Source organism: Carcharhinus amblyrhynchos, chromosome 13, assembly GCF_965287045.1.
Source record: "Carcharhinus amblyrhynchos chromosome 13, sCarAmb.v2.hapA, whole genome shotgun sequence".
NCBI lineage: Eukaryota > Metazoa > Chordata > Chondrichthyes > Carcharhiniformes > Carcharhinidae > Carcharhinus > Carcharhinus amblyrhynchos.
Genome location: NC_137336.1, coordinates 6,811,137 through 6,823,106, shown reverse-complemented (window position 1 = coordinate 6,823,106; position 11,970 = coordinate 6,811,137). Strand labels below are relative to the sequence as shown.

The window sequence follows — 11,970 nt, the reverse complement described above, 5'->3', positions numbered from 1 at the left end:
TGCTTCCTTGACCTCCAAGACCAAGAGCACCAAGACCTTAAAAGATTTACTGGAAAATTTTCCCTAGACGTTTCTTGTAGAGTTTAACAATGTCAATCTCAGAAGTGCACGTGTAACGCAATCAATTAAATTTAAAGATTTGGAGCCATAGGGGTTTAATGGCCTCCTCGTGAGAGTTAGAAATGAATTAGAGAAAGGTCAGGGTAGCCAATATGTTTCTGCTGTTAGTCACGCATTTCTTTTGCCTTAATTATCGGATATGTTTTAAGGGAAATGAGCTGCAGTTATCTCGCGTATGAGCTTGCAGGGTTTTTTTTCGTAGCCCTTTGGAAAGATGTGCCCCATTAGTAGGTTTGCCCAGTAAAAATGCCCTGAAGTTTCAACGGCACATTGGCCTGGTCATCGTCAATTCTGCCGTTGGGAATTAAACTGAATCCAGCAATTCCTTTCGATTGATGTTGCGCCAAATTCTTGCGAATTTGCTCCTTATTTTGTGAACATAAATATTGAGTAACAATCCAAATAGTTCACAACTCGACCAACAAAATGACTTTGTTGTCGACGAAAAGAAGCGGAACACTGGAATCACTAAACCTGGTAACCAGGGATACATTAAAAGTCAATAGCAGCCTTGAACATATTTTCATAAATTCTTACTTCGTTGAATTTTGTACATAGAATCAAATTTGATTACGTTTTCAAAGCGCATTAATGAAAACGTTGATATGGTATGAATTACGCAGTAAATGCAACTTTATACATTTCCTTTGAGGAAAGGTAATTTATTCTTTAAATTACGATATTGTTAATTGCGAAGTGCAAACTGCAAATAAGCACACTTGTCAAAAAAAACATAAGTGGGAAAATAAAGTCTGCTAAACAACACATGGGAATGTTTTCCAGCAGAAGGACGAATTTATAGTGCGCACCGTTAAATATTCGTTCAGTGCGAGTGTCAGTCGATGAAGTCTGTTCAGCTTTAAGAGATGCTTGGTGCAGTTATGGGCGAGGACTCTTTGTGTCGCTGTCTACCAATAAGAAAAGCAAACGCTGGGAGAGATCTACCTCCCCCTCCATTAATACAAAGCGCAGACAGAAGCAAAGGAAAGGACAAACTGTTAGCGCATTTATATCGTCGACTGACGATCAGGGGGTCAGACGCTCCGAGATCTTACGCTTCTCAGTTTAATATCGGCACTTCCCTTCACCACAAGACGTATTTTATATTGCAGGGCGCCGATAAGACGAAAAGAGAGATTGTAGTATTTACAACATGATCCAATCGGGAATAATGGCGAACGCATTCAGCCGCTGGTTATATTTTATATTCTTAGTTTGTGTCTGGGACGCAGTTTACGGGAAAATTCGGTACTCAATCCCTGAAGAAATGGAACGCGGCGCATTTGTTGGGAATATCGCCGAGGATTTAGGCCTAAACATTCGAGATATGGCGGACCGCAATTTTAGGCTGGTATCTGATGACGGCGTACAGTTATTGAAGGTGAACATGGGGAATGGCATTTTGGTTGTGAACGAGAGAATCGACAGGGAAATTATCTGTGGCCGAACCTCGAGCTGTTCCGTTTCTCAGGATATCACGGTAGAAAATCCTTTGGAAATGCATCGCATTGATGTGGAGATTTTGGACATAAATGATAACTCTCCCAGTTTTGCCAAAACCACATATCCTTTACAAATCTCCGAGCTCACTGCAGCAGGAGCTGTCTTTCCTCTCGAGAGTGCGCACGATCCCGACGTCGGTACAAACACTGTGAGTGCTTATCAAATCAGTACAAACAATCACTTTGGCCTAAAGACTCACAGGAGAAGTGATGGCAGTATAGTTGTCGAAATAGTGTTAGAAAGCCCGTTAGATCGTGAGAAACAGTCGACCTTTGGTCTGACATTGATGGCCATCGACGGTGGAATCCCTCACAGATCTGGCACTGCAGAAATAATCATTACTGTTCTGGACGGCAATGATAACGCACCCGTATTTGATCATCAGATATACAGGGTTGACGTAATGGAGAACGCACCTAAAGGTAGTTTGGTGATTACAATAAATGCTACTGATTTAGATGAAGGAAAAAACGGTGAGGTAAAATACTTTCTAACCAGCCACGTTTCTCAAAGTGTTCAGGACTTGTTCACTTTGGACACGGTAACAGGACAGATCAGAGTTCGAGCACCACTGGACTATGAAGAGAAACATGTTTATGAACTTGAGGTACAAGCTGTGGACACTGGAACACCCGCATTAGTCGGGCGCGCCGAGATTCTTGTTGGATTAATTGATATTAATGATAACGCGCCGGAGTTAAAAATTACCTCAGTATCCAGTGAAATATGGGAAGATACTGCTGTCGGGACAGTAGTCGCTATAATAAGTGTAATGGATCGAGATTCTGGTGAAAATGGACAGGTAAATTGTCAGGCGCCCCCGAATATCCCGTTTAAACTTCAAAAGTCTTTGAATAATAAATACAGTTTGGTAATCAGCGATAAACTGGATCGCGAAACGACTCCGTTATATAACATCTGCATTTCAGCTTGGGATGCAGGATCACCCCGTCTTTCAACAAATAGAACCATCCTCATTTCAATTTCTGATATAAATGATAACGCTCCCCGGTTTACACAACCATCATATAATGCCTTCCTGATGGAAAACAACACTCCGGGTGCATTGGTATTTGCTGTAACTGCTTTAGACCCTGATTTGAACAAGAATAGCAAGGTGTCGTATTTTCTTTTGGAGGAAAGCGCACAAGAACGTTCCGTGTCTGGCGACGTGACGGTTAACGCGGAAACTGGGCGCATTTACGCGCTGCGCTCCTTCGATTATGAAGTGCGGAAGAATTTTGAGATTAAAATCCAAGCTCAAGATAATGGATCTCCCCGACTAAGCAGCGCTGCCATAGTCAACATTATTGTCTTGGACCAAAATGACAATATTCCCGCTATCGTTTCACCTCGAGCAGATAATAGTTCAACGGCGATGGAAGTTGTTCCCAAGTCAGCAGCTCCAGGATACATGATTACCAAAGTAATTGCTACAGACTCAGATTCCGGACAGAATGCACGGCTTTCCTATCAGTTTTTGGAAACCCCAGACCGCAGTATTTTTAGTGTGGGATTTACCTCTGGAGAAATCCGAACAACTCGACGATTTCGAGACCGAGATGTCCTGACACAGAGGCTTGTCGTTTTGGTCAAGGACAATGGGCAGCCTAGTCTCTCCAGTACGATCGCAATTCTGGTTTCAGTCCTAACGAACGTCACCGAAAACTCTGAGAGAAAAATCATACCTAGGAAACCTGGCTTATTTACAGATTTGAATTTGTTGCTCGTTATAACTTTAGGGTCAACTACCTGCATATTTTTATTAATAATATTTCTGCTGATCGCCTTGAAGTGCAAGCAAGACAGAGATGTTTACGGCTACACGTCTCCAATCTGTTGTTATAGGCCGGGGAATTCGTCTGATACCTTTAATCGTAGATCTGTCCCGAAAGCAAATGCGAATTACCTTGATACTGCTCACACGCTACCTATTCGGGATTCATACAATTACACTGTCTGTCTCTCTCCTGAATCCTCTAAGAGCGATTTTTTGTTTTTAAAACCGTGCCATCCGACCTTGCCTCTTGATGATTTTAACAACCATGAAATAGGAAAATAATTTTACATGTCAACGTTTGTTGTTTTTGATTGGCTCGTCATAAGTCCACATGCTCAGCGAAAGAAGCAGAGAGTTTCTTGCATTGGTGTGTGGGTCGATGGCGCAATGTGTGAATTAATAGACAGGGGCATATACGTTGCAGTCTCATGAAAGCTGTTTTGTGATTGTTAATGACATTAGAAGGCACCATGCGCAGTAATTTTACTTTGGGCTTTACGGCTGAAGGAAACCTGAGCATTTAAAATATTTCATGATCAGCTGAACTGCAGAAATGTCCCACAAAGCCTTCTCAGGCAGCGTGACATAAACAGGTCTACTGAATATTAAATTTGCAGTTTGCTATGTGCTAATTGGTTGCATTAGCTTTGCTGTTGCTTTCCACGCAAAGATTGACACTGCTTCAATAAAATATCGTCAATTGAGACAGATTCCGGAATCACTGAGCTACATTGCAATCTGGCTAGATGGTTATCTACTATTGTGGGTAAATTCAAGAGGAGTCAAATATATTTCTAATTTCAGTGGGACTGTGGGTTTTGCAGATACAAAAATGCAATTTTACTTTTTCAGTAGCTACCTGTTTTAGTTTTAGTTTTTAGGTTTTATTTCAGTGTGGGCATTTGAGCTTCACCAGTAAGATGACCATTAATGCGGAGTTCTAAAGGCACTTGGGAAGTCAAGATGAACTTTTGTCTCAGCCCACGACAAACAATGCGATGGTGGTGTTGCCACAATGCTGTCTTTTAAGAACATAAGAACATAAGAAATAGGAGCAGGAGTAGGCCATCTAGCCCTTCGAGCCTGCCCCGCCATTCAATAAGATCATGGCTGATCTGTTGTGGCTCAGTTCCACTTTCCCGCCCTCTCCCCATAACCCTTAATCCCCTCTCTTATCAAAAACCCATCAACCCGCTTCTTAAAAATATTTAGCGAGGCAGCCTCCACCACTTCAACGGGCAGAGAATTCCAGAGATTCACCACCCTTTGAGTGAAGAAGTTCCTCCTCAACTCCGTTCTAAACCGCCTCCCCTTTATCTTGAGGCTGTGCCCCCTAGTCCTACTGTCTTTTTTGAGCGGGAAGAGTCTCTCCACCTCTATCCTATCCATCCCATTCATCATCTTATACGTCTCAATGAGATCTCCCCTCATTCTTCTAAACTCTAGCGAGTACAAGCCTAGTTTATTCAGCCTCTCCTCATAGCTCAACCCCCTCAACTCCGGTATCAGCCTAGTAAACCTCCTCTGCACTCCCTCCAGGGCCAAAATATCCTTGCACAGGTGCGGCGCCCAAAACTGCACACAGTACTCCAGCTGCGGCCTCACCAATGCCCTTTACAGCTGCAGCAAGACCTCCCTACTTTGAAAGATTTAATCCCAGCCGACAGGAAGGAAACTTGATATATAGCGAACTCTTATTGCACATGGCCAGAACAGGCATTCCCTTGTATCTGTTGTCCCTCTGAGCAGAAGTCGCGGATGTCCAGTGGTTCTTGATGTACCTTGGGAGCAAATACAGTGATCGAACATGATACAGTGTCAGCAGCTTAAACTAAGTTTAAGAATGATTACTATTGGTATATAGTAATCCCTCTGCAGAAGTTCATGTAAAGATAGAGGCGAAAATTGAGGAAGGCACTATCGTACTGGAAATAGAGCATGACTTTAATGGGGCAAGGAAATACTCCATATGGTTAGAATGGGGGAGTAGAAGGGCACAATCGCGCTTCCAAGGACATTTAATAGCTTTACAGCCAGTAACTCAAAGAAAGGGAAAAGTGAGAGAGGAAGAAATCGGCAGGAAAACGCCGATATGTGGATGACATCTCGAATAGCACATTTCAGGGGCTTTAATTAACCAAGTATTCATAGGTACAATATTGGATAGTCAGGGGAAGCAGCTAATTATGTGATGTGGTCAATATAATCTCCATGACAAAGATGTTCTCGGTCCCATTGGAAACGAGACATTGGAAGTTCTAGCGCTAGGAAATAAGATGGGTGAAGTGGGTCAAATACCCTTGGAGAATACCTCTGAAATGTGGCAATCGCAAAAGAATGCCGAGTTGCGTAATGAAAAAGATCCAGGAAAATGTAAGTTAGAACTTCTTTCACTGCAAAGAAAGTTAACTTGAATAAAAGGAAAATAGATGTGGGGAGAGTAAATAAAATCAAACTCTCTCAGGACAAATTGCAACTGCCCATTCTTTTTCTTTCATACGATGCAATGCTTGCTGGGTAGGCTAACGTTGGCAAATGATTTCATCAGCTCTGGACTAAATTTTGAGTAATCCCAGGGCAACTCCCTCCCAAAAATATATCACTGTTAGCTGTGATGATCAGTGGGTATGACAATGTTAGACGTTTGCTTGACTGGACTGCGTTTTAGCACAAGGACTCATAGGTTTATAAGAATTATGTGTACTATCGGCAGGGTTCTGTTTACCATTTCTGGCTGGAGAGTATAGACATTTTAGCAATGGTTTGGTACAATGGAATTGCTTGTTAGGTCTTTTAAGAGGGCAATTTAAAGGTAGTCGCAATATTATGCATGTATAGCACTTGTGCAACAGATAATATAGGACCAGTGGATCTGATGAAGTTGGACCATATCATTAGAGGTTTTTGATCAAGTCACTAACCAGGGGATAGTGGATAAAACTAAAACACATGGGATAGGGAGTAATGTATTGGGATCAATCAAAAAATGTTCGCCAGCAAGGAAACAGAGAGTAGGAATAAATGGGTATTTTACTGAGTGACTGTAAATGATTAGTGGGAAACCTGAGGGATCAGTTCTTGGGACCCAGCCACTTACGATCTATATAAATGACCTGGATGAGGGAAACAACTATACCATTTCTAAGTTTGCTGACGACGTGGAACTGGCTGCAATTGTACATTGCAAAGAGAATTCAAGGTGTGTTAAGGTATGACATCAGAAACTCCAACTTATTTTATGAAGCCATACTAGATCCCAGCACTTTTCTGGTTTTGCATAAATATGATGATAGGATGCTTCAGCCAGGCATGATTCTACTGGAAAACAAGGGAGCTTTTATCAAAATAATGTTTAATTTAACAACACATGGAACTATAACAGATTAATTAGCTTTAACAATTGAACAATACTTAAACATGACATATTGAAATTCTTAACTGCTGAACTATCATTATTAGTACCAATAAAGCAATATTTCTCTTATCGAATTAAACCCCAGTTTAAAATTAGTTAGCAAAACACAGGCTTACTTGTTTTGTTTAGGTTACCAAATTTGAAGCTTCCAGTTTCTGATGTGGTGCCCTAACACACCTTGAATTGTCTTTGCAATTTACAATTCCTTGAAGTGCAAGCAAGATAAAGATGTTTACGGCGACACGCCTCGGATCTCTTGCGTTAGGCGGCGGAATTTGACTTACGCCTTTAATGTTAGATCTGTCTCGGAAGCAAGTTCGAATTTCCCCGAAACTGCTCAAACACTACCCATTCGGGAATCGTGCAGTTACACCGTTTGTCTTTCTCCTGAATCCTCGAAGAGTGATTTTTTGTTTTGTTTTTAAAACCGTGCCATCCGACTTTGCTTCTTGATGATCTTAACGGTTCTTAAATAGGGAAACAATTTAACATGTCAGCGTTCACTGTTATTGATTAGCTTGCCATAAATCCACATACACACAGCGAAAGCAACAGAGTGTATCGGTATGGAAGTGGATGGCACAAGTATTGAATTAGTAAACAGGGACACATATGTTGGAGTTGCAATCTCATAAATGCTACTTGGTGATTGTTGTTTATATTCGTACCCGTTGTTAACAGTTACCAATTTACTTTGGGATTTTTACTTTGGGATTTTCCTCTGGAGAACACCTGAGCATTCAAAATATTTAATGATCATTTGAACTATGGAAAGATTTCATTAGGCCTTCTAAAGCAACATGACATAAACAGTTCTACTGAACGTTTTGTCTGCAGTTTTCTATGTGCTTATTAGTTACACTAACTGTACTGTTGCTTTGCGTGCAAAGGTTGACATTGTTTCAATAAAATATCATCAACTGAGACAGATTTCAGAATCACTGATCTATTCTGCAATCTAGTGGGATAACTAATACGTTTGGTTCTCTAATATTGTGAGCAAGTTTAGGAGGAGTCAAATATATTTCTAATTTCTGTAGGAGTGTGGGTTTTGCAGGCAGAAAATTGCGGTTTCCCTTTTTCAATAGCAGCCTGTGTTTTGTTGGAGTTCATTATGGGCATTTAAGCTTCACCAGTAAGATGACCATTAACTGTGAGTACTAAAGGCACACAGAGAAGCCAAGATATGTCTTTTCCTCAACCCACTGCAGACCATGTGATGCTGGCGTTCCCACAATGCTGTTATGTCGGGCGATGTTGGTCCAGCCGACGGAAGGGAACTTGATATATAGCGAACTCTCTATTGCACATGGCCAGAATAGATATTTTCTTGTATCTGTTGTCCCAATGCGTAGAGGTGACAGATTTCCAGCGTTTTTTGGTGTATTGTGGAAGTAATAACAGTATTCGAAGATGATACAGCTTTAGCAGCGGAAACTGAATTTAAACATGGTGATCTCTGGGGGTATAATAATGCGCGTACAGAAGTTCCTGTAAAGATAGAGTAGAAAATTTGGGAGGAATGGCGGGACTGATAAGGGAAGACATCGTAGTTCTGGAAAAAAAAGAGCATGGTGTTAATGCGTTAGGGAAATAATCAACATGGTAAGAATTGCAAAGATAAAAGGGGGCGATCAGGCTACTGAGGATATTCGACAGCCGAAAATCAGTGAACGATAGAAAGAGCAAAAGACAGGGTGATAAAGGAAGAACTCTTCAGGAAATCGCCGAGATGTGTGAGGCATGTAGTATAGTATTCTTCGGGGGTTTTAATTAAAAAAAAAACATTGTTACAATATTAGATAAATAATAAGGGGGCAGCTAATTCTGTGATGTGGTCAATATAGCCTTAACGCCGAAAGTGTTCTCGGACCCATGAGAAGGGAAACATTGGCGATTTTAGCGCTGGGAAATGAGATAACTGAAGTGGACTAAATATCCTTAGAGAATACGTCGGAAATGTGATAACTGTGGCAGAATGGTGAGTTACGTAATGAAGGAGATCAAGGAAATTCGAATGTCTTTCAGTTCAAAGAGAGTTAACTTGTACAAGAAGAGAATGGCGATAGGGAGGGTAAATATAATCAACAACTGACAGGACAAATTGCAGCAGTGACACCCTTTATTATTTCACAAGAGGAAAGGATTGCTGGATAAGTGACGATTGTCATGAGATGTTGTGGACTTTGGACTCAATTTTAGGAAATCCTAGTGCAACACCCTTCTGAATATTTATCTCTGTTATCCATTTCTGTTTGCAGTGTGTAATTGATACCAGGTTGACGTTATGTTTTATACATTGGAACTTTTTAGCAATGGTTTGGTTCAACTGAATTAACTTCTTAAGTCTCTTAAGAGGGCAATTTAAAAACAGCCACAATATCATGTCTGTATAATACATGTAAAATGGAAAATGGAGGATCAATGGATCTGTTGAATTTGGACAATATCACATTAGAAATCTTTGGTCATGCCCCTCTGACCAAAAATGGAGGATCAATGGATCTGCTGAATTTGGACAATATCACATTAGAAATCTTTGGTCATGCCCCTCATGCCCCTTTAGTGGGCAAACAAAAGTACATGGGATAGGCGTAATGTATTGGTATCGATCCGAGAATTGTTTGATGGAAAGGACACAGAGTCAGAATAAATGTGTCTTTTTCCGAGTGACAGTCAGTGATTATTGGGAAACCTGAGGGGCCAATTCTTGGGCCCCAACTCTTTACGATATAAATAAGTGACCTGGATGAGGGAACAAATTGTAAGATTTCCAAGTTTGCTAACGACATGGAACTGGTTGGAATTTAAGTTGCAAAGAGGACGCAAGGTGTGTTAGCCTACCAACTCAGAAACTCCGAGGTATGTTATGAAACCAGGCAAGTCCACGATATTTCTTTTTCGGTATTGGCATTAGTGTGATAAAATGTTTCACTCCAGGCATGATTCTACTGACAAACTAGGGAGCTTTTATTAAAACAACCTTTATTCAACAACACATTTAACTGTACCAAATTAATTAGCTTAACTTTTAACAATTGAACAATGCTTATACATGACTTACTACAATTCGTAATTGCTGACCTATCACTATTAGTTCCAATAAAATAATATTTATTTCATCGAATTAAACCCCACTTTAAAACTAGTTAGCAAAACACAGAGGTACTTGCTTTGACTTAGGCTTTGCTTTTAGCTCGCCAGGCTCGAAGCTTCCCGAAAGCCTCTGGAGAGAGACCCCTGACTACATCAACGGGAACGAAATAGAAAGGATTGAGAGCTTCAAGGTTTTAGGTGTTCAGATCTCCAACAATCTGGTGTCCCCAATGCCGACACTATAGCTAAGAAAGCCCACCAACTTTCTCAGAAGACTAAGGAAATTTGGCATGTCAGCAACGACCCTCACCAACTTTTACAGATGCAGCATAAAAAGCATTCTTTCTGGTTGTATCACAGCTTGGTATAACTCCTGCTCTGCTCAAGACCACAAGAAACGACAAAGGTCGTAAATGTAGCCCAATCCATCATGCAAACCAACCTCCCACTATTGATTCTGTCTACACTTCCCACTGCCTCGGCAAAGCAACTAGAATAATTAAGGGCCCCGTGCACCCTGGACATTTTCTCTTCCCACGTTCTTCCTTCGGGAAAAAAAGATACAAATGCCTGAGGTCACGTACCAACCAAATCAAGAACAGCTTCTTCCCTGCTGCTGTCAGACTTTTGAATGGACTTGCATTAAGTCGATCTTTCTGTACACCCTTGTTATGACTGTAACACTACTTTCTGCACTCTCACGTTTCCTTCTCTATGTTTTATCTATACAGCACGCTAGAAACAATGTTTTCCACTGTATGTTGATATATATGACCATAATAAGTCAAATCAAATCATAATAAAGATTTAAAGGTTTGGAGCTACAGCAGTCGCCTGGCTTCCTTTTGAGAAACTAGAAATGAATTAGATCATGCTTAGCACAGCCAAAGCATTTCCGCTCTTAGTCTTGAATCTGCTTTTATTTTGATCATTTGAGCTGTTTGAAGGCGAAGTTATGACCTCACACACCGGCTTGCAACTTTATTTTGGAAAAGCTGCCACATCAGCGGATTTTAAGCTCTGAAGTATCAAAGATGCATGTCCATGGTCATTGCCAATTTTGCAACAGGCAATTACCAATGAATCCAGCAACGTCATCTTCCTCTACATTTATGCCGTATTCTTTTGCTGTGATTATTCTGCTCGGGAGTTTGACGGGAATTAAGAAACAATGATACAAGAAGTTAAAAACCCAAACCCAACCAACAATGTGTTTTCTTGGTAACGGACAAAATAAGGAACATTGGTCTCGCAGGAAAAAAAACAGTAATCAGATTTGCATTAAAATTTGACGAACACCCAGCAGTCATGAATATATTGCCTTTTTTTAATTTCGCTGAATTCTGTGGTTGGAATCAAATGGAATTTTTAAAATCAAAACGGAGTAATTAGAAAGTTTATATGATATGATGATAGTAGTGCAATGGACACACAGACACACACACACACACGCATATCTTTCATGCATTTTTTTTGTGTTTGAGAGAAACGTTTAAAAATTCAGCTTCTTGCTGAATGCAGTCGGGATGTCTGGGGGAAACGCAACTCTGATGCTCGGAGAGCAAGTAATTATTCATTTTTGCTTTGCCAGTAGCAATGTTAAGTAGAGTCAATTGACTCTTGTTTATTTAAATTCCCCTGGGAATTCTGATTACAGTGAGTGTCAGGGTCATGTGATGTTGTGGTTTATGTCCTGGATTTGTAGCAGAGAGAAAAAGCTTTTTCAGAAAACAGCTTAAGTTTGCTGCTGAAGCCTGATTAAAGTTTGAAGGGTTTTATAGCCTTCTCAAATTCGTTTTTTTCCCCCCTGAAAGCTTCAAGATGGTCTACACTCATTATGTCAAGTACGTATATGCTTTCTAACTGCATTTAAAGTGGCATGTAAGGCTGGAAAAGGAACATTGCTTATTGGAACTGAAAAATGTGATATGAGAAGTTAAAGTCGCTTCCTTCTCATTTCAAAAATTGTTTATCTGTTCAGAAGTAACCTTTCCTCAAAGGTATACCAAATAGAAAACGTTTTGGGGTCTAGTCTGACTTCATAATGTACTTTGGG

The 11,970-nt window shown here is 40.5% G+C and overlaps 1 protein-coding gene across 1 annotated transcript; it reads left to right on the top strand.

The window, feature by feature from the left end:
* Window positions 1–1,159: 1,159 nt before the first annotated feature.
* LOC145351421 (protocadherin gamma-C5-like) lies at window positions 1,160–3,929 on the top strand. The gene has a single exon (XM_080201021.1). The coding sequence runs from the start codon at window positions 1,274–1,276 to the stop codon at window positions 3,683–3,685; it is 2,412 nt and encodes an 803-aa protein (XP_080057147.1). The 5' UTR covers window positions 1,160–1,273; the 3' UTR covers window positions 3,686–3,929.
* The last annotated feature ends 8,041 nt before the right edge of the window (window positions 3,930–11,970 follow it).

Coding starts and splice junctions, on each gene's coding strand:
- LOC145351421 (XM_080201021.1), top strand. CDS start 1,274: ATGATCCAATCGGGAATAATGGCGAACGCATTCAGCCGCTGGTTATAT.